This window comes from Oncorhynchus mykiss, chromosome 8, assembly GCF_057628025.1.
Source record: "Oncorhynchus mykiss isolate SJ-2025 chromosome 8, ASM5762802v1, whole genome shotgun sequence".
NCBI lineage: Eukaryota > Metazoa > Chordata > Actinopteri > Salmoniformes > Salmonidae > Oncorhynchus > Oncorhynchus mykiss.
This window is the reverse complement of record NC_143029.1, coordinates 70838252-70862057: the sequence shown is the minus strand read 5'-3', so window position 1 is coordinate 70862057 and position 23806 is coordinate 70838252. Positions and strand designations below refer to the sequence as shown.

Below are 23806 nucleotides of genomic sequence, written 5' to 3'. Positions count from 1 at the left end.
CCAAAATACCGTGAACGTCTAAGGTCCAAAGCTGGTGGGAGACGTAGGCTACTTTTCAGTCACTGATAAGCGCTGAACACTCCTAGGATTCTATGGCACAGTGTTTCAGAATCAACGTTTATGTCCATGAACAAGGACATAATAGACCAATATAATATCCAGACTTCCAGAGGGAAATATTTGGCATCTGAACTAAAGATAAGGCAAGGTTTTTTTTTGTGGAAAACTATTGCAATGTTCAAAACATACAATAAGTAAGTAAGATAGAATATTCCTCCACTTCTTTTTTAATTATTTTAGATGGATAACAAGGGGACCTGCTGACACCGACAGCTGGAATATTCCCTTTAACATGAAGACACTATTTTCTGAAAGCAAGAAATATTAAGCTGATAAAAAGCAGCTTCAGTGAGCAAATGACAGGTAGGGCCTGAGAACGTGTGAGGAACTTTCAAAGACATTCCATGACAGCAGTATAGTGTCCCACATGCATGAATGTTCTAGAGATGTGTGAGCCTAGATCTACAGAGCTGATGACAGCCCTCTCTCTCCCTCTGATTCCTGAGTGAGATAGCTGTACACAGACAAGCCTCGACAATGCCCTCTGACTCAAAAACAAGCTGAAAACATCTGAAATGCTGTCAGGAACCCTGCTATTTACACTGGCAAACAACCCTCCAGGTGGGAGAGAGAGCAAAAGTGTGTTTTGGTAAAGTTAACACTATGTTGTAAGAGAAGTGAGGATTTCATGTTGAAGTTCTCCCAGAACAGATGTATCACCAAATCTGACTGTCTCATTGATTTCCTACCACCACCATTGTTTATGAAGCTTTGCTATTTGCAGAGGTTGCGTTACATTTCCACCACCACCGCTATCATTACCACCAGTACTATTATTGAATCACCATTATCGTTTATTTCGTTGTGTCTCAAATCACACTCTATATGGCAATATTTTTCGTCAATTGGACGACGCTTTGCGGAGATTTGCAACACCAACAAACATGGAAGAGAGTGAATGTGACACAGAGCACGGAGACACGGAGCTCGTACCTAAAAGAGGGGCAACTTCGGTCGCATGGACGTGGTTTGGGTATAAAATTCTGACACAAACCAGGAAACCGTTCACTGCAAAATATGCCACAAGCCGGTCCTAACAACAGGCTCAAACACCACTAACCTCTTTTACCACCTACACAAGAATCATGTGAAAAAGTACAGAGAGAGTCTACGGATGAGACCCACAAAAAGTACAGTCAAGTGCTCAAAACAAACCCACGACTCAGACGTTGCAAGAGGCTTTTCCTGCGGCACACCGTATGGCAAAGAATCAGGAAGATGGAAGGAGATAACAGCTGCCGTTACAACTTACATCTGAAAAGACAAGGCCCTAATTTACACTGTCGTGAAACAGGGTTTCGTGAGTTGGTCCTAACACTCGACCCAGGTTACCAAATGCAAATTGATATGTGACACGTATTAATGCCAAAAGAACATGCAAAACAGGCAAGGCCCCCCAAAATATATTTTTATATATTAGGCCTATATTTATTTTGTTTGCAACTATATTTGAAGTGTTTTCTATTTAACTTTTTAGATTTTATACATTCATATTTTATATTTTGAAACATGCTTATTTAATCAATTGAATTTACAGAAAATGTGCTATATCGTAATATGTATCGTTATCGAGATATGAAATTACCTTTATCGGGATATGAGATTTTGGCCATATCGCCCATCCCTAACCACCACCATTCATATCACCACACCACCACCACCACACCCAGAGCTTGCTGTCTGTCTTACCTGACTGCTGTGTGCTTTGCAGTGGGGCTGTACTGTTATCCATGAGTCTGTGACTGACTCCATTGGGGCAGCCTGTTGAGGTGGCGGTGGTGGTGGTGGTGGCAGAGCCATTCACGTGCATCCCTGTACCTCCGTTCCTCTTGACCGAGCTGGAGCGTGTGGGGACCGGCATGAACGTGGGGTCCAGGTCCATAATCAACTGGTTGAGCTGGTCGATGGAGTTATCAATGTCCACGGTCAAAGAGTTGAACTCCTCGTCTCGCTTGTTCTTGTTGACGACCGCAGGAGACTGCTCAGTGTGATTTTGTGGCAGGGCCATCACCGTTCTCTGGACAGCAGTGTCCATCCTCAGCACGGAGCTTTGTTGTGGCACTGTAGAGGCTGGTGGTTTGGGTGGGCTTCCCTCCTGCTGCTTGTTGTCCCCTAGGTACCTCTCCCTTTCCTCACCCTCCTCGGCCTGCAGGTAGGCATATTGATGGGCTGCTACCATCTGCTGCTGGCGCACCCAGGTGTGTGTGGAGTAGCTGCCCTGCAGGTAGACCTGCTGCTTGGGCATGGGAACAGTGCTGGCTGGGGTGGAGGCAGAGATCGAAGCACTCCTTTGGCCCAGACAGCCCCTCCGGGCCTCAGCATAGGCCCTCTCATACTCCTCCATGACTGCAGGGGCTGGGTGGTGGTGCTGGGGCTGGTGGTGAGGCTGTTGCTGGAGCTCCTCTCCCCCGGGGCTGCCAAAGCCATCCGACAGCAGGGAATTCTGGCTGCTCTTGTGGCAGGACGATGACAGGGTTCCCAGGCTGTCCACACTGTGCAGGTCGTGACCCGACAGGAGGACCAGGTCATCCAGGATGTCCGTTTCCCTCTCCCTGGGGGGCCGCGGGTCTCCGACGACATGCACCTGGACTTGGACCAGTCTCTGGAAGGCCACCCCTCCTGGCCCTCCACCTCCGCACTCAGACATCTCCTCAAGCTCTCGGGAGGGTTCCTCCAGGCCGAACCCACTCAGCAGGCGCTTCAGCTGAGCCTTTTCCTGGCGGCTGGGACCCTGCTGGGACCTGGTGCTGGTGGTGATGGGAACTGGGGGTCGGTCGGTCCAGAGGGAGATGCTGGACAGGCCTGAGTCACTGCTGGCTGAGAGGGCGTGGTCGCTGTGGTCGGGGCTGCTGGTGATCGATGTGGCTCGGTGGGCTCCACGGCCCAGGGTCATGCTGGTGGATCCTCCCCCATTAGCGCTCCTCTTGGACAGGGCTGCTTTGTCCTGGGCCAGGCCCTGAGAGCGAGGCACTGGAACGACAAGAGATGGAGCGTCTTCAAACGGTCAGCTGGTATGGAGACACACACAGACATGACCACACATGGACACACACACATACAGGTGGATGACCACAAAGACGCTCACATGACCAAAAAGACGATCACGTTCTCACATACACAAATAAGTTCTTACATTCACAATCACATGGAATGAACAACAAGTACAGCTCGCTGATAAAAACAAACAGGGATACACAAACTCACACCCTTTGACACACAAACATTCAAATGAACACACACATTAACTCAAAAGTATGCCACATTTCCAGAGCTGGTGGACAATGAGTAGGCTACAGGTTGTAAGAACCACAAAGCAAGGGAATTATCAGCACTTCAACTGCACAGGACAAGAGTGTTCTCCTAGACAACAGTGCAGCACAGAATAGTTTCCCCTCAATCTCAAACCAAAACAACACAAACTAATCACAAAATCTAACCATTCTGATTAAATAAAACCACAAAAGTATCACCAACCAACAATGATTTAGGCTAGAGTTGATCCCACTCCAAGAACTCCCAAGTTCTAACCATCAGCCACATTATTTTGCGAATGAAAAAAAATACCTATAACTCTCATTCGTACATTGTGCTGTACGGTGTTCCTCATGTTTAGGTTATATACCTAACTGGTGATGAAAGCCAAGAAGCCACCCATCTGTCTCTCTGTGTGCTGATATAGGAGAGACAAAGTGATGTTTAGTCCCCAGTCAGTCAGTCACAGTGTTTGATCTCTGCATTCCTCACTGTGGGGTGATTTACCAACCCGTCCCCACTACCCTTTGACCCTCCAACATATGTCTAAACAGCCCAGTTAAACCCTGGGCAGAAAAATACAACCACAGTCAGAGATCAAAGCAGCACAGTCAAATCCATCGCTCTTGCTCATTCCTCGAATAGATTACTGAAGAGAAAATGAAAGAGTTCTAGCTAGCTAACAAGACAAGCAACCAGTGCTTACAGAATGCAGCTCAATGCATTAGACGTATTCCATGTGCAAGCGAAGGCTGTGTTGAAGTCGTGGGTAAAAGCACCATTCCACAATCAGTGTCACTCTCCTCTAGCTCAACAAAGGAGAGTTAGCAACATGACCCTGGTGCCTCTGTCTCAATCTGGTGGGTTAAGTACTTTCCTTTCAGTCAAGCCAATAGGGCTGTTGTAGGATCTGAATACCAGACATGCATGATAAAAGAGATACCCTCCTCCTCTACCCTGCCTTATGCTGGTTTACCCCTACACACATACACACACACACACACACACACACACACAAACACACGCACACACACACACACACACAAACACACGTGCACACACACACGCACACGCACACACACAAGCACACACATAGGGTTCTCTTGAACTCACATCCGGCTCTCTACAGCAAGTCTCAGGCCTCCTCAGCAGGCTACATTCCAGGTCAGAACAGAACTCCTAGGAGAATTCCAACAGATCCCTCTACAACATTACAACGCAAAGGTAGTAACAATTCTGAAGACAGATGTCTCCCTCCTCTCTCTCGCTCTCTCCCTCTGGTGCCTCAGTATGTTACCCTCCCACTTCCCCCCCCCCCCCCCCTCTTCCTCTTCCCTCAAGGCCCCCCTTCTTCTTCAAAATAGAATGCAGACACAGCTCTTACCTTCTCCTTCACCGGCTGCAGGTAAATAAGACAACTACCATCTCCCGCATAATAAAATTGAGAAATAGAGAAAAGATATGGAGAGCAGGAGGTGATAAATAAGGACTGTGAAGTTTAGCAAACAGATAGTAGGCTCCCACACACACATACTGGTCCTGCTAGCAGCGAGAAGGAAGGTGAGAGTATTTGCACTCCACACAGGGGGGACCTTGAGGAATGTAAACAAGTGGGGAGGGGCCATGGGGTGAGGGAGGGGCCATGGGGTGGGGGCGGGTTCGGTGCTGAGCTGTAACCCGAACTCGAGCCTGGCTGCATCAGGGGACTACCCTGCCGGGAGGGAGGACGAGGGTATGAGAGAGCGAGAGAGAGACCATATTAGAGACCCATATTTCCCTCAGATTACACAGATTCACAAAGATTTTGAAAATAAACTCAATTTTGATAAACTCCCATATCTACTGGGTGAAATACAACGGTGTGCCATCACAGCAGCAAGATTTGTAACTTGTTGCCACAAGAAAAGGGCAACCAGTGAAGAACCAACACCATTGTAAATACAACCCATATTTACGTTTATTTATTTTCCCTTTTGTACTTTACTATTTGCACACCGTTACAACATTGTATATAGACATAATATGACATTTGAAATGTCTTTATTCTTTTGGAACTTCTGTGAGTGTAATGTTTACTGTAAATTGTTATTATTTATTTCCCTTTTTTTTTATTATCTATTTCCTCTTGCTTTGGCAATGTTAACACATGTTTCCCATGCCAATAAAGCCCTTGAATTGAATTGAGTTGAATTGAGAAAGAGAGAGAGAGAAGCAGAGAGGATCTGAGGAATGAAAACAACATTTCTTCTCCTCTCCTCCTTCCCGCTTTCTTTCACACTGTAGAGCACATATGTCAGAGTCAAGGCCCGCGGGCCACATCCGGCCCGCAAGAAGGTTTTTTACGGCCCCTGGGATGATCTTGATTTATTATTAGAACCGGCCCGCAGCAAGCCGGCAGCCCGCAGATCTTTTACACGCACCAATACTACATTTCCCACAATGCAAAGGTGACGCACCGAGCAGTAGGCTGCTTCATTTCAATATTTATTGGCACAGCAGTCGTCAGCATCACAGTAAAATTAACTTTCAGATACCCATCAAAAATGGCAAAACGGAAGGTGGATACTGAGAACCGGGGGTTTCAAACAAGGTGGGAGTCGGAGTATATGTTCACGAAGGTAGCTGGAAAACCTGTGTGTCTTCTGTGTGGAGAAAGTGTGGCGGTACTGAAAGAGTATAATCTGAGACGACATTATGAAACGAAACACGCGGACACACACGCGGACGCAACTGTCAAGGCCAGTTTTATTTTGGCAGAAGAGATCGCTAAATCAGCCCGGCCATTTACGGAGGGGGATTTCATCAAAAACTGCATGATTAAAGTTTGTGACGAAGTTTGCCCAGAAAAAAGGCAACTCTTTTTAAATGTGAGTCTGAGCAGAAACACCATTGCCGAGAGAGTAGACCAGTTGTCCATCAATCTAAAAGAGCAGCTTGTGAAAAAGGGAAAAGATTTTATTGCATATTCCTTGGCTGTGGATGAGAGCACCGACATTTCTGACATTGCCCAGTTGTCAATTTTCATCCGCGGAGTGGACTCCAACCTAAGCGTGACAGAGGAGTTTTTGGCTTTACGTCCTATGCATGGCACAACTACGGGGCATGATTTGTATGAAGAGGTGTCAAGATGTGTAAATGAGATGGAGCTGCCTTGGGAAAAACTCGTGGGTTTGACAACCGACGGAGCACCTGCGATGTGTGGACACAGGAGCGGACTGGTGGCGAAGATACGGGAAAAGATGCAAGAGGAAAACGCGACAGGTGAGCTGACAGCTTATCATTGTATCATACACCAGGAAGCGTTGTGCGGTAAAGCCTTGAAAATGGAGCATGTAATGAGCATCATCACGCGCACAGTTAACTTTATCAGAGCCAAAGGTTTGAATCACCGCCAGTTCAAGGCATTTCTGACGGAGTTAGAAACGGAGCATGGTGATTTGCCTTATCACACAGAGGTGCGATGGCTAAGCCAGGGAAAGGTGCTTCAAAGATGTTTCGAGCTTCGTGAGGAGATTTGTCTGTTCTTGGACAGCAAAGGGAAAGACACAACACAACTCCGAGACGAAATGTTTCTGTGTGAAATGGCTTTTCTGTGTGACATTACGAGTCATCTGAATGCAATAAACTTGCAGCTGCAGGGTCGGGATCGTGTCATCTCTGATATGTACAGTACAGTGAAGGCATTTAAAACCAAACTGACTCTGTGGGAGACGCAGATGCGGAAAGAAAATTTGAGCCACTTTCCCAGCTGCCAGACCATGAAAGAGAAGCTCTCTACCAGTGCGTTCCCGAGCACACAGTTGGCTGATAAAATAGGTATGCTTGCCGCTGACTTTCGACGCCGATTTGCTGACTTTGAAGCACAAAAAAGCAGGTTGGAACTGCTCGGTAACCCATTTGCTGTTGACGTGGAAAGCTCACCACCAAACCTCCAAATGGAGTTGATTGACCTCCAATGCAATGATGCACTGAGGGCAAAATATGCGGCAGTGGGTGCTGCGGAGTTCGCCCGTTTCCTCCCCGGCACAATGCCCCAGCTGCGCATCCAGGCTGCTCAAACGTTGTCTATGTTTGGCAGCACATACCTGTGTGAACAACTGTTTTCTTTGATGAACCTGAACAAAACATCACACAGAAGTCGACTTACTGCTGAACACCTCCACTCAATTCTGAGGATTTCTTCAGCTCAGAGCCTTACCCCGAACATTGATGAACTTGTGGAAAAGATGGGACACCACCAAGTATCACCCTCAACCTCAAACAAGTGAACATTACTGTGCAATCACATATTTAGAGTTTTTACTCAGTTCAAGTTTAAAAGTTAAAATTTAATATTTGTTTTCACTGCATGTTACTTCTCCTTAAACAAAGTGTTGTTTTTGATTAATAGATTTTTGCACTTTATTTTTTTGTATTTCAATCCAATTATATTTTATAAATATTTCAGTTGAGTGGATGATAGAAAATTGCTATTATTGTTTTTTCTTTGAAGTAAATTTAGCCCACTTTTGCTAAAATAGAAAATATAGTCTACTGATGGTGCCTTGAATACCGGTTTCTTTCATTTAATGTTCATGTTATGGGGATATTTATATAAAGGAAATTTGTCTTTTGTGTCTGTTGAAAATTAAAGATTACTGACAGAGCCATAAGAAAATATTGCTTTATTTATCTGATCATATTGTAATATATTTGTTAGGTTTTCAGTAGGTTCAATTAGGTTCACTAGACTATATGCGTCATTTAAAATTTTTTCAATGAACATTCGAACAGTCCGGCCCTCGTCTTGTAGCTGATTTTTTTATTTGGCCCTCCGTCCATTTGACTTTGACACCCCTGCTGTAGAGAGAAACTTCATTAGAGCAAGCCTGCCTTCTAGTTGGGCCCTCTGCTGTTTTTTTTAAACCTGCCCAGATAGCCAGGTTGTTTTTCTCTCGCTCTGGTGTATTATGAAATTACATGTCTGCCATCCGTGCTGCGTACAACACAGCGTGGAAACAGATGTGCCCTCGCCTCAATTATGGGGTTCAACAATTGTTTCTACTGTTTTTGTCTATCGTAAAACACACACTGTCATGGCTGAGGTTCATGGGTGGTTAATCAAGTATGGTCCCATCTGGTGGTCTTCATCTTTGACCCATTTCATCTATCCTAGACCTTCAAGTTTCAAGTTTTTATTGTCACTTGCACTAGTACAGTGAAATGCCTTTATTTCTTGCTAAAAAGAGCACCCGGCTAACTAGCTAGCCATTTCGCATTGGTTACACCAACCTACCTTTTGACCTCCTCCTTTTCCGCAGCAACCAGTGATCCAAGTCAACAGCATCAATGTAACAGTATAGCTTCCATCCCTCTCATCGCCCCTACCTGGGCTCAAACCAGGGACCCTTTGCTCACATCAACAACTGCCTCCCACGAAGCATCGTTACCCATCGCTCCACAAAAGCCGCAGCCTTTGCTGAGCAATGGGAACCACTACTTCAAGGCCTCAGGGCGAGTGAAGTCACCGTTTGAAACGCTATTAGCGCGCACCCCGCTAACTAGCTAGCCATTTCACATCGGTTACACGTGCGTGGTGCTTTTTGTTACGTGTGTGTGAGCAAATTATGTGTGTGTGTGCGTGTGTGTAAACGGGTGGGGTGGGGAGGAATGGAGGCATTGATCAAACAACTTTTGGATAGAAATTGTGCATTTTCTTAGGTTATTATGGTGTTATAAAACACTTCACACTCAACAAGCATTAGGGCAAATGGGAATGTAGCTGCAAAACTGTTGCTCTGAAGCCAACTATTCTTAACCCCCAGAGGGACTGTTGTTGCTACACCTTTGAAATTACCCTACTCTTACTCTGCTCCATTCACATGACTGTTATTACCATCTGCCATCCCTCCTCCACCTCTCCTACTGTATGACAGGCCTGTGAGTCATGAAGCTTAATGACCATCATCATCCTCATTTCTATCCCTCCTGGCCAGGCCCTGGAGGAAGGAAGGTTGCACAATGTATTTCCACAAAATGAACAACACAGATGGATTCAATTCCATCTAAACAGTCTTTAAGCAACAGTGTATAAGAAAAATATGTTATGCACTTCTATTTTTGCAATTTGAATTACATTGACAGTCAATACCAACAGTCAATTGCGGCTTTGATGTCAAGAAGGGAACGGCCTGATGGTAGCGGCAGTGCACTACAACCACTGTTTACCGGCATGCATGTTTGTCCGAAATGTGAGAAGTTTGACCGCTTTGTGAGGAGGGGAACCCCTGGTGCTTCGGTCATTTTGATGGCTACCAACAGTGGAAGAGTGGATTCACCATGAAGTTGAGGCTAAAAACCGGTTCTGAGCTCACAGTCAATGTAGGCTTCAAGTCCACTGACACCACCGGTGCTACTGCAGCATAACGGCTGGTGACTTCAATGATTGATGTGAATCAGGTAAGTACAGTTGGTCGGAAGTTTACAGACACTTAGGTTGGAGTCATTAAAACTCATTTTTCAACCACTCCACAAATTTCTTGTTAACTAACTATAGTTTCGGCAAGTCGGTTAGGACATCTACTTTGTGCATGACACAAGTTATTTTTCCAACAATTGTTTACAGGCAGATTATTTCACTAATAATTCACTGTATTACAATTCCAGTGGGTCAGAAGTTTACATACACTAAGTTGACTGTGCTTTTAAACTGCTTGGAAAATTTCAGAAAATTATGTCATGTCTTTAGAAGCCTCTGAGAGGCTAATTGACATCATTTGAGTCAATTGGAGGTGTACCTGTGGATGTATTTCAAGGCCTACCTTCGAACTCAGTGCCTATTTGCTTGACATCATGGGAAAATCAAAAGAAATCAGTCAAGACCTCATAAAAAAAATTATAAACCTCCACAAGTCTGTTTCATCCTTGGGAGCAATTTCCAAACGCCTGAAGGTACCACGTTCATCTATACAAACAATAGTACACAAGTAGGGACCACGCAGTCATCATACCGCTCAGGAAGGAGAAGCATTCTGTCTCGTAGAGATGAACGTACTTTGGTGCGAAAAGTGCAAATCAATCCCAGAACAACAGCAAAGGACCTTATGAAGATGCTGGACGAAACGGGTACAAAAGTATCTATATCCATAGTAAAATGAGTCCTATATCGACATAACCTGAAAGTCCGCTCAGCAAGGAAGAAGTCACTGCTCCAAAACCGCCATAAAAAAAGCCAGATTATGGTTTGCAACTGCACATGGGGACAAAGATCATACTTTTTGGATAAAAGTAGAACTGTTTGGCCATAATGACCATTGTTATGTGGATATGTTATCTATTATATTATGGATACATTATGTGGATATATTGAAGCAAAATCTCAAGATATTACTCAGGATGTTAAGGAGTGGCCATCACAAAGCCCTGACCTCAAGCCTATAGTAAATGTGTGGGCAGAACTGAAAAAGCGTGCACGAGCAAGGAGGCCTACAAACCTGACTCAGTTACACCAGCTCTGTCAGGAGGAATAGGCCAAAATCCACCCAACTTATTGTGGGAAGCTTGTGGAAGGCTACCTGAAACGTTTGACCCAAGTTAAACAATTTAAAGGCAATGCTACCAAATACTAATTGAGTGTATGTAAACTTCTGACCCACTGGGAATGTGATTAAATAAATAAAAGCTGAAATAAATAATTCTCTATACTATTATTCTGACATTTCACATTCTTAACATAAAGTGGTTATCCTAACTGGATTTTTACTAGGATTAAATGTCAGAAATTGTGAAAAACTGAGTTCAAATATATTTGACTAAGGTGTATGTAAACTTCCGACCTCAACTATAGGTACCAAAGTGCCCAAAGAGTTTTGTCGTTATATTGCTAGTAGATTATGAAAAACCAAGACTATATACAATGCATTCGGAAAGCATTCAGACCCTTTACCTTTTTCCAGATTGTGTTACGTTACAGAATTTTGTTACATTACAGCCTTATGGACATGATTTGGAAAGGCACACACCTGTCTGTATAAGGTCTCACAGTTGACAGTGCATGTCAGAGCAAAAACCAAGCCATGAGGTTGAAGGAACTCAGAGACAGGATTGTGTCAAGGCACAGATATGGGGAAGGGTACCAAAAAAAAGGGGAAGGGTACCAAGAAAACAGTGGACTCCATCATTTTTAAATGGAAGAAGTTTGGAACCACGACGACTCTTCCTAGAGCTAGCCACCCGGCCAAACTGAGCAATCGGGGGAGAAGGGCCTTGGTCAGGGTGACCAAGAACCCTGACCAAGAACCCAATGGTCACTCTGACAGAGCTCCAGAGTTCCTCTGTGGAGATGGGAGAACCTTCCAGATGGACAACCCTCTCTGCAGCACTCCACCAATCAGGCCTTTATGGTAGAGTGGCCAGACGGAAGCTACTCTACAGTAAAAGGTACATGACAGCCTGCTTGGAGTTTGGCAAAAGGCACCTAAAGGAATCTCAGACCATGAGAAACAAGATTCTCTGGCTGAAAGATTAAACGCTTTGGCCTGAATGCCAAGCGTCACGTCTGGAGGGCACCTGGCGCCATCTTTACGGTGAAGCATGGTGGTGGCAGCATCACGCTGTGGGGATTTTTTTCGGAGGCAGAGACTGCAAGATTAGTCAGGGTCGAGGGAAAGATGAACGGAGCAAAGTACAGAGATCCTTGATGAAAACCTGCTACAGAGCATTCAGGACCTCAGACTGGGGCAAAGGTTCATCTTCCAACAGGACAATGACCCTAAACACACAGCCAATACAACGCAGGAGTGGCTTCGGGACAAGTCTCTGAATCACCTTGAGTGGCCCAGCCAGAGCCCGGACTTGAACCCGATCAAACATCTCTGGAGAGACCTGAAAACAGCTGTCCAGCAATGCTCCCCCCATCCAACCCAACAGAGCTTGAGAGGATCTGCAGAGAATAATGGGAAAACTCCCCCAATACAGGTGTGCCAAGCTTGTAGTGTCATACCCAAGAAGACTCAAGGCTGTAATTGCTTCCAAAGGTGCTTCAACAAAGTACTGAGTGAAGGGTCGGAATAGTTGTGTAAATGTGATATTCCCAGGTTTTTTTTATACATTTGCTAAAATAGATTAAAAAAAAAACGTTTTTGATTTGTAATTGTGCGGTATTATGTGTAGATTTCTGAGGGATTTAAAAAAAAGTCAAGCAGTCTGAATACTTTCCGAATGCACCTGGCCATGCATAAGGAACTGTCCCACTCACACAGATCTAGCATGGGGTTTGGGGATGGAAGCTAGCTAGAAAGAAACTACAGCAACTCCATCAATAGAATACGTTTTAAATTGTAAATTGTAAAATTCCAATCGGATTAATGTAATTCTTTATTTCAAGGTATGTCTTTATTTTTGCTAAACTGGCTGATCTTTATTGTCCGATATAACTTGCAGGATATCATGGTAGCCAATGTTTGAGTAGCACTCAGATTAGGACGTGACTAGCTTTTGCTACCATCGGCCAACAACAGAGTTTTAGCCAGTTTTGCTATAGACTTTCAATGTCTAATATCTAACAGTAGGAGAAATGCTGATGTGCTGAACTGCTAATAAGTGATGTGTTTCAAGGCTGCTAGTGGTTAGCTAGTGGTTAGCTAGTAGGGGTAAGCCAGAGGTGTAAAAGGGCAATGAAAAAAGCCTGTGAGTTGTATGTGTTTTCAAAAAGAATTATACAGAATAAATAAATCACAGGATATGGTCAGATGTTCCCTTTATTCAGAGTGCCAAAACATTTTTTCAAAAACAATAGTAGGACTCTGCATGATGTGGGTCTTTACCGTCTTATGTGGACAGTTTCGCCCTGCTAGTGCTCCTCTTTATGTCACATTTCTGAAATATTTTCTTACATAACTTCAGTCAAATTCTGATAAAATATACATTTCTCCCAAATTGCAAATGTAAAGTGATATGTCGTATTGGGACATTTAGTTGGAAGGATGAAGCAAATCAGAATGTTTAATGGCAAATTAATTCTGCAATCTTCCCTTTAAGGCCCAGTTTGAGGCCCAGCCAGACAGCCCTCAGCTAAAACATTCCTCATTAATCCAGCCGGCTTGTTAAATGGCTCTACTCTGACTCACTGACTCACTGACTCACTCACCGGGAGCTAGAGGCAGAAACAGAGTTGAGAGAGATGGGAGCCCTCAGTAGTGGAGAAGTCTACTGTGGTCTAGGCATTATCTGTGAATAGGCTCAAAGGCGGTTGTTGACACACCTGGTAATGATTACAGGGACACCCCCTGATTCATGTACACGGGAAGTGAGTTTCTAAAAAACAAAACAAACACTGGCTGGATTTGTTTCTGTTGATGGAGAGGACATTTACCCAGGAAAGAGTAGTTCAGTTTCCAGTAAGTTGTGTGAGGTAAAGTATTGTGTAAAAGAAAATCCTGGAAAGAAAATCCTGGTAAAGAAATCTATTTGATTGATACAATAACAACAGCTGTATCAATAAGGATTTGTTTCTAAAGGACCTATTCTTATATCCCTCCTTAAAGATCAATCCACCATGGTATACTAGAAGATCAACCCAAATTTCAAATAGATTAGATTTAAAAAGCCATTGAAGTAAATGATGTTGCCTTTCCACATACATAACACTGAGGTGGTAAGCAGTCTTTAAAATGGCAAGAGTACTTCCTCCTTCCCTTAACCCACTGATTGTCAGCTAGTCAGAGGGACACTGGGAGCTGCCAATGGACTGGTAAGTAGCTGCTGAATTCCTGTAGAGCTCCCAGTCTTTCCTCTCCAATCTAGAGTTTACATGAGAAAACAAGGCCGTAAATATTCCACAGGAATGCCTCAAAGCAACACTTTTATTTTTTGTTTAGGCTGTTGTTGTATGCCTTTAATTAATATTTTAATTTAAAAAAATGTGCTCTTTCATTACGCGCCCAGAGACTCTTGATCTAACACTTCAAACATAAAAGTTGTGTAGTTGAGTTAAAAAAAGCAATATAACAAATTGTCTTTATCATTAAATGGCTTCTATGGGTGTTATATATAAATGCTTATTGTATAACGGGCCTGGGTGGATTCATGGTTTAATGCCACCATATCGCTCTATTCTGGGAGGTTGTTGTGAATTCCGCGGTTGAGAAGAGAGATCTGGCAGAGCAGCAACCACCACAGCAAGGAGGGGACGCCCTGACTGTGTGTGTGTGTGTGTGTGTGTGTGTGTGTGTGTGTGTGTGTGTGTGTGTGTGTGTGTGTGTGTGTGTGTGTGTGAGAGTGTGTGTGTGTGTGTGTGTGTGTGTGTGTGAGAGAGAGAGAGCACACCCGCGCCTGCGTGAGTGGGTTGGTTGAAGCATGCCTATTAATTTGATACAACAACAACAACAGAATTCTCTGGGGAACTACCCGTTCTCTCTATGACCCCTGGCTTGCTGTATGCCCTATGGTAGCAGCACTATTCTGTCGCTAGCAAATAACAACCCAAAAGACCTACTGAAACATCTCACTAGAATTTTCCTAACCCTAATCCAAGCTGAGATTGACATTGCCATTCTTAGCAGTATGAGAATCTCTGTGCCTTCGGTTCATCAAAAGGATATGCTATCCTTCATATCCTCTGTTCGCCATAGTAAATAAATAATATTTCCATACAACTTGCCCTGGTGCAAATCTTTCTTATGAGCAATGGGTCCCACTGCCACATAAACCAGGCCAGTGACGACTGACTGTGTGTGTGTTAATGTAATCACGCCGTGGTCCCTATATGATACAGTACAGAATGAGGTGGGCCAACCAGAGCATAGGACTATGAATCTGTCAAGCTCTGCAGTACTGTTTACAGGGTTGCTGAGAGATCTGTTTCACTGGAAAAAATATTGCAGTTATCACCTCCCACTGGGCACGGACTGGTTGAATCAACATTGATGGCATGTAATTTCAAAGAAATGATGTTGAACCAATGTGGAATAGATGCTGAATTGACATCTGTGCCCAGTGGGTTGGCTCTCTAAGGAATGATCCATTTGTTAATTTATAAAAAATAAGCACTGACTGAACCAGATGCGTTTTGATTGGTTTTACCTGGGTGTACCTGTGTTGGTAAAACTGGAGCTTGGTTAAGGAGTTGTTCCTGACAGGGACAGCCTACATGTGGCCCAGAGATTTTACTGGTCAGAAAAAACACCCTAGTAATGGCACAGTGGACAATGTAAGCAGATAAATTCCTCATAAAACTCATAAAACTGACATGCTATACTACTGACCCAGATATGGCTTGGTAACTGGATGAACTTGTTTGTTAGTTATGGTGGATCATATGATAGTAAGTTAGAGTGATTGTAAGCTTTATCTTCCACACTGTAATGAGGAGAAATAAGTCAAAGGGACTGCTGTTACCTTCCCCGTCATTGATGTTCTGGTAGGAGTCCCACCGTGTCAGAGGGTCGGCTGTGTTGTAGTCCACACTGACGTCTGCCCCGTTCTGCCAGCGCTCTGCACCTAGACCAATCAAAACCAAGGATTCACTCTGAGATGCTCTTATATGGTTCTTATATGGTCCAATCAACCGCAAGGGATCAGTGGGGCAATCTTCTAGGTTTAAACTTTTGAGGAACACTGTTGGAAAGAAGCCTTTTGTGTTTCTTTCCTAGAAGTGATTTGTGGCCGGAGTGTTTTCATCTTCCAACTGAGAGGTGAAGGAATGTTACTTTTTACTAGTTGTGTAGACCACACATGCTCGGACACATGCATGAGCTCACGCACGCACGCACGCATACACACACACACACACACACACACACACACACACACACACACACACACACACACACACACACACACACACACACACACACACACACACTCCCTACACACCCTCCTGTGGGGCTGGGAGGCAGGGCATGCTATGCTCTTTTACCTATCTGTCAGTACACACTTCACACTACATTTCCCCTCTACGGAATTCCACATCCTCATCTTGTCAGAGGGAAGAGGGGGAAGGAGGGGGGATTGAGGGGGAAGCTAGGTGGTGAAAGCACCATGTGTCTGGAGGTTTTCAAACCCTCCTGCTTTTCTAACTGGGTTAAGGAGTTAGAAAAATACCTGGGATCTTCTCCGGGCCCTCGGAGAACACCAGCTCTACTTTCCCGTAGTCAGGAAATCTAGGTTCTGCAGAGTCAACACAAAGGAATGCCGTGAGTGTGGCTGCGTTGTAACGCAACGGAAAGATGAATGATGCTGCATATGTGTTTTTTATAAAGGAAAATGAAGTCCAGCAGAGACATTCTCTAGGCCTTTCCAGGTGTGTGTGTGTGTGTGTGTGTGTGTATACCTTTATTGGCAGTCTCCATGTCCTCCTTCTCGAACATCAGGTTGTAGCCCTGCACTGCTCCCGTGTGGAACTGGAGCCGGAAGATCACCTCACGCTCCGAAGTGACATCACTCTTATGGTAACATTTCACCTGCAGAGACAGGGGGAGACAGGGTGTAACAGCAGTTTGTGTAGCTATTCATGTGACGTTTATCAAGTCAGTTGTTGGCATCTGCTATGTTTCTTACCATTTTAAATGTCTTCTGTTAATGTTATCTATCATGACTTCCATATTTATTTTTGCATGGTATACCCAATACATTCCAATACATATGTTATGTGATGCTATGAGAAGTTGGTCTTACCATTATGTCTCCCTTTAGCAGCTGAGCAGGTTCCAGACTGATGCATATCCTGTCTCTGTGTCCAGGCCCAATGTGACTGGGTAATAGAGACAAACAACCAATCAGAGAGAACATTCGATGACCAATCACTGACACTCACAGAAAGTGAATTAGTACAACAACCAATTATGCTTCAAAGAAAATGGTATCCCTTATTGTGAAACTAAATTGTAAAATGTGTGCTTACTAAACCCCTGAGGAGTAGGGGGTTTAAATGTGTGCTTACTAAACCCTGAGGAGTAGGGGGTTTAAATGTGTGCTTACTAGACCCCTGAGGAGTAGGGGGTTTAAATGTGTGCTTACTAAACCCCTGAGGAGTAGGGGGTTTAAATGTGTGCTTACTAGACCCCTGAGGAGTAGGGGGTTTAAATGTGTGCTTACTAGACCCCCGATGAGTAGGGGGTTGAAAATGTGTCCTTACTAAACCTCTGAGGAGTAGGGGGTTTAAATGTGTGCTTACTAGACCCCTGAGGAGTAGGGGGTTTAAATGTGTGCTTACTCAACCCCTGAGGAGTAGGGGGTTTAAATGTGTGCTTACTAGACCCCTGAGGAGTAGGGGGTTTAAATGTGTGCTTACTAGACCCCCGATGAGTAGGGGGTTTAAATGTGTGCTTACTAGACCCCTGAGGAGTAAGGGGTTTAAATGTGTGCTTACTAGACCCCCGATGAGTAGGGGGTTTAAATGTGTGCTTACTAGACCCCTGAGGAGTAAGGGGTTTAAATGTGTGCTTACTAAACCCCTGGGGAGTAGGGGGTTTAAATGTGTGCTTACTAGACCCCTGAGGAGTAGGGGGTTTAAATGTGTGCTTACTCAACCCCTGAGGAGTAGGGGGTTTAAATGTGTGCTTACTAGACCCCTGAGGAGTAGGGGGTTTAAATGTGTGCTTACTCAACCCCTGAGGAGTAGGGGGTTTAAATGTGTGCTTACTAGACCCCTGAGGAGTAGGGGGTTTAAATGTGTGCTTACTAGACCCCCGACGAGTAGGGGGTTTAAATGTGTGCTTACTAGACCCCTGAGGAGTAAGGGGTTTAAATGTGTGCTTACTAGACCCCGGAGGAGTAGGGGGTTTAAATCTGTGCTTACTAAACCCTGAGGAGTAGGGGGTTTAAATGTGTGCTTACTAGACCCCTGAGGAGTAGGGGGTTTAAATGTGTTCTTACTAGACCCCGGAGGAGTAGACAGCTTGCATTCCCTGGTACACTTTCAGATATGGGCGACACACTTGAAAAAAGAGAAATAGAAAAGAGTGGAATTCAGCAGAAATAGTGGGGACCAAATGAACAAGTGTTATGATTAGGTTACCTTTTGAAATGGCATTGTATCAATGTACTGCATCATGAATTCATTAATGTTATGATATACTGTATCATGTATTAATTCATGTTGGTATCAAGTGACAGTCAGTCATAATTGCTAATGAAATGGCATAAATCCTTTCCCTCAAGCTTCTTGTGGGCTGTTACAGAGAACGCACAGGAAATCTGACCTGACAATTTGCGACTTGACAAATTGTGTCAGTCTCTAAGATGCTACTAGGCATATCTCTATGTAAGCGTCACGTGCGACATTGGCAGCCTCTCAAGCAACCTATAGGCATGTCACATGCAACATGTTCTGTATGTTTCCACTGTGGTCAACTGCTGTTCTAACAGAGGTTTGTACCAGTAGTTCCATCCAGTGCTTCATTTGTAAATTGAGCCGAGAGGGGGCTGACCTGGGTTGCTATTATAAATTAACATTTATGAACAAGTGAAATTAATATTTAATACATAAATAAATATTTATAATAAAGCATTGCATGCACATCATGGCTTTTGCGTGCTGGCATAGAGCAGTAGAGTAGAGGCGCTTGCAGAAGAGGGTGTGGGAGAAATGTAGCCTTTTACATCATTTTACATAGTTTAAGATGACTGGAGACTTCAGCATAATCTTTTTAAATACCTCACAAATTGAGAATCTGAGATCAATAAAAACAACCTGGTCTTGAATCCATCAATTGCCCAGGCCTGTATGTGTGGAAACACACATATTGTACAATATGGGGAGAAAATTATAGTGTAAAACAGCTTTCCAGTTTCACTGACTCACCCAATGATGCGCAGCGTTACAAGCATTTTGCTACACTCGCAATAACATCTGCTAACCATGTGTATGTGACCAGTAACATTTGATTTGATTTGGGCCGACCAACCACATTGGCTAACCAGGCTATCTATCTTGTTGTGTCCCGCCCACCACCCACCACCCTCCAACCCCTCTTTTCCGCTGCTGCTACTCTCTGGTCATCAGATATGCACAGTCAATTTAACCATATCTACATGTACATACGACCTCGGTCAGCCTGTCTAACCGTGGTCTGTATGTAGCCTTGATACTTTTATAGCCTCGCTACTGTATGTAACCTGTCTTTTTACTGTTGTTTTATTTCTTCACTTACCTATTGTTCACCTAATACCTTTTTTTGCACTATTGGTTAGAGCCAGTAAGTTAGCATTTCACTGTAAGGTCTACACCGGTTGTATTCGGTGCATATGACAAATAAACTTTAATTTGATTTGATTTTAGTTCACTCACCGGCGATGGCCGATGCGCTCATGCCAAAAGCCTATGTCTCTCTTGTTTTACTTTGTAAAACAATGTTGTTCACTCAATAGGCCTATTTAAAAGTTGATCACATATCTGGTAGCCTACAGACAATACTCTTCTCTTTTCAGCAGAATCCATTTGCTTTCAAACCTGTGTTTTACCACAATGTTTGGCTATTTGAAATATTGCAAAAAGCCTGTTTTGGCTGCATGCTGTTCACTGACAGATTTGCCGCACGTTCCAGACTGTAGGCATGCCTTGTGATTGGGCTGCACACAATCTGCAGCTAGGCTAAAAAAAAGCTTAAAAGTTTTTGATCTGTGGCTAAATTATTGGTCTAATCCTGGTGTGGTATTCATAATGATTTCATATCTTTCTGAACAGACAGCAGTAATTCTATAACTTTGGCAAATGTATTTACATTCATCAGGGGTGCAGCGGCACCCCCAGAACCCTTCCTCCAGCTACACTCAGAAAAAGGCTTCCAAAAGGGTTCTGCAGTCTTCCCCATAGGATAACCTTTTGGTTCCAGGTAGAACTATTTTGGGTTCCATGTAGAACCCTCTGTGGAAAGGGTTCTACCTGGAACCAAAAGGATTATACTTGGAACAAAAAGGGGTTCTCCTATGGGGACAGCCGAAGAACCCTTTTTGGTACTATATAGCATATTTTTAGCTAAGAGTGTATGATTCTAAAGGAAATAAACAAAGTGCAACGCTGGAGAGATGAGAATTGCAGGCGTGTGTCTATCAGAGCAGAGAGAGGGAGAGATGAGAACTGCAGGCGCGTGTCTATCAGAGCAGAGAGAGGGAGAGATGAGAACTGCAGGCGCGTGTCTATCAGAGCAGAGAGAGGGAGAGATGAGAACTGCAGGCGCGTGTCTATCAGAGCAGAGAGAGGGAGAGATGAGAACTGCAGGCGCGTGTCTATCAGAGCAGAGAGAGGGAGAGATGAGAACTGCAGACGCGTGTCTATCAGAGCAGAGAGAGGGAGAGATGAGAACTGCAGGCGCGTGTCTATCAGAGCAGAGAGGGCGAAGGATGAGAACTGCAGGCTCGTGTCTATCAGAGCAGAGAGAGTGAGAGATGAGAATTGCAGGCGCGTGTCTATCAGAGCAGAGAGAGGGAGAGATGAGAATTGCAGGCGCGTGTCTATCAGAGCAGAGAGAGGGAGAGATGAGAATTGCAGGCGCGTGTCTATCAGAGCAGAGAGGGGGAGAGATGAGAATTGCAGGTGCGTGTCTATCAGAGCAGAGAGAGGGAGAGATGAGAATTGCAGGCGCGTGTCTATCAGAGCAGAGAGGGGGAGAGATGAGAATTGCAGGCGCGTGTCTATCAGAGCAGAGAGAGGGAGAGATGAGAACTGCAGACGCGTGTCTATCAGAGCAGAGAAAGGGAGAGATGAGAACTGCAGGCGCGTGTCTATCAGAGCAGAGAGAGGGAGAGATGAGAATTGCAGGCGCGTGTCTATCAGAGCAGAGAGAGGGAGAGATGAGAACTGCAGGCGCGTGTCTATCAGAGCAGAGAGAGGGAGAGATGAGAATTGCAGGCGCGTGTCTATCAGAGCAGAGAGAGGGAGAGATCACAGAAAGTGAATGTCATTCTAGTTCTGTGAGAGATACAGGTGTGCTTCTTTCTCACCACAGCAATGGTCCATACAGATTACAATGTTGCGCAAACCATAAACCCGGTTCGGCCCAACACCAATCAATTCTTAGAATATCAGGTACGTTTTCACATTACGTGTTACGTGTTTTAGGTGGCAGGAGAATTACAGAGAAGGCATATTGAAATAACTCTGATTGATTTTATTATAATTTTTCACATTGCAAACAGTGACAATTATTTTTCATGCCAAGAGAGGAACTGACCCTGGCAAATGGGTTTCGGAACAAAAAGGTCAACATTTGAGAGGTGCCAGATCCTGTTCTGTCAGTATCCGGCTCAAATTAGGTCACTGGTTCCATCTCAGGGAAGTCTTTGTTGTTGATTTGAAATATGTTTTAAAAAAAAACATTTGTTTATGTAAAAAAAAAATGGGCGTGGATTCCCTTACTACAGACCATAAAGAAGTTATTCTGTGGTGCGTATTTACATATGTGCATGTGCGTGTATACATGTGTGCTTCAGTCCGTGTGAAAGGAGAGGTTCATTTAGCATGCAAGATCTCTGAGAATCCCACTTCTATCTAGATAGCCTCATAGGGATTTTATTGGTAGTTATTTGTCAGACTTTTAGCTTCTGCAGATGTAGGATTTTAACTTGAGCCAGTTTGCCACAGCAGGAAAATAATCCTGCAGCAACAGGAAATGTTAATTATTATGTGGATTATAATGAATGGACATTTTTGTAGGGGTTAATACATTTTTTGAAAGGGAAAATCATGTCTATAATGTCAAAGTAAAAACAACAAACTTCAGAAGTCGTTTTAAAACTCAGATACACTACATGTTTCGAATGTCCTGCTTTGTAGGAACGTTTTCTACAACATAGTGATCAAATTAAGATCCTACATCTGTATTGACTGAGCGGAATATTTGCATTTGTATCTCCTAGTCGGCCAATAGGTGAACAAAAGAGTGTTTTCAGTTACCTCCTGCAGGGTTGAAGTTGGGTATCCCATGAAGAATGATGCAATGCAGGAACAGTGGAGAAGCATTCATTTTCATCGACCCACTCAGGAGACTGTTCAGGATCCAAACATACCTGGCATGAAAGAATAGAAGAGATATAGTAATCCACACAATAGCTAGCTAGATGATCCTCACTAACTAAACCCCTTTGCATATAGGTTACAGTGGACAACAACAGATCACTTACAACCCTGACATCAATGGATAAGTCCATCCATGACAATTGCAACCCAGTTACTGAAGCACATATGGGAAAAGGACCGCTCTGAGATGCATTGAGCCTGTGTGTTTGTGATGGGAATATTCTTTATGAGGCGCCCACAGCATGACTGAGTCACAGGGAATCAGTGTGATGCAGCAAGATTAGATTGCACCAGGTCACCACAGGATCCCATTCTGTTTCAATTACACACAATGGAGCGACTATCACAGGCCCTTTTCTATGGGAATGGACAAACAAGACAAAAACATGCAATAGGTTTTCTATTGGTCTTGGTGGGACTGGAACCTGAACTTGCCCTAACATGGGCAGAAAGGGGTGTGTATAGACCTGTGTGTGTGTGTGTGTGTGTGTGTGTGTGTGTGTGTGTGTGTGTGTGTGTGTGTGTGTGTGTGTGTGTGTGTGTGTGTGTGTGTGTGTGTGTGTGTGTGTGTGTAAAGGGATAGGGAGGAATGGAGGCATATGAAGGAGGGTGTGGGGAAACACCTTTACCTCACCATCCATCACACAATGAGCATTTCCTCAGTACTAGAGAATAGATGAATATTGTGCCTGAGAAGAGGCCATACCTTTTCTGAGAAGGTGTCATCAATGCTGAGACCTTGTCGTCATAGTACTTCCTCATTGCAAAGCGGTCCAAGGCCTGATCAGCACTATGTGAGACAGACACAGACATGGTTTAGGCTTAAACACTGACTTACCCTCCTCCTGTTTAGGCTTAAACACTGACTTACTCTACTGTTTAGGCTTAAGCACTGACAGGGTAAACACTCCTGACAATGATGGTAAGTAAGCTTTAGTTAAGACCTTTAGTTTTAAAAAAGGAAACAGTGAACTAAATTGAACTGAGCGTAAGTCGTCAGCCTATACCAGAGACCCTCCTGGCTGACAGAGTGGAGGTACTCACACTGTAAACAAACATTGGCACTTATTCAATACATATTCTGTTTCTCTCTGACACGCACTCATGCACACGCACACACACATGCGCACACACACAAATGTGAGCATGCACACACTGACAGGGATGAAGAGAGAAAGTAACCAGACAGGAAGACAATCCAGAATAAACAAAAAGGAGAGGAGGAGAGGAGAAAGAGGTCAGAGTGTGTACCCAGTTACTGCTGTACCAACCGGCGCTGGAGGCTTTTCACTAGAGGTCTCTCTCTCTGTCTTTTTTTTCTCTTCCTCATCTGTCTCTCCATCTCTCTCCCTCTCCCACCATATATCTCCCTCTAAATCTCCCTGCCTCTCTCTGCCTCTCTCTCCCTCTCCCACCATATATCTCCCTCTAAATCTCCCT

General features: G+C 44.2%; 1 protein-coding gene across 7 annotated transcripts in view; it reads right to left on the bottom strand.

The window, feature by feature from the left end:
• LOC110530428 (tensin-3) overlaps positions 1-23806 on the bottom strand; it is a 77180-nt gene that overhangs the window by 35372 nt on the left and 18002 nt on the right. For 2 of the 7 annotated variants that reach the window (XM_036986060.2, XM_036986059.2), the window contains exons 6-13: positions 23073-23156; positions 22244-22356; positions 18226-18286; positions 17026-17101; positions 16682-16811; positions 16453-16518; positions 15748-15849; positions 1810-3090 (exon numbers count right to left, since the gene is read on the bottom strand). In XM_036986060.2, the coding sequence (XP_036841955.2) occupies positions 1810-3090; positions 15748-15849; positions 16453-16518; positions 16682-16811; positions 17026-17101; positions 18226-18286; positions 22244-22356; positions 23073-23156 (1913 nt within the window). Of the gene's footprint in view, positions 1-1809; positions 3091-4078; positions 4240-4485; positions 4652-4756; positions 4941-15747; positions 15850-16452; positions 16519-16681; positions 16812-17025; positions 17102-18109; positions 18155-18225; positions 18287-22243; positions 22357-23072; positions 23157-23806 lie in introns of those variants that run through there. The other 5 variants (XM_090182447.1, XM_090182443.1, XM_090182446.1 and 2 more) reach the window with 5 other exon arrangements.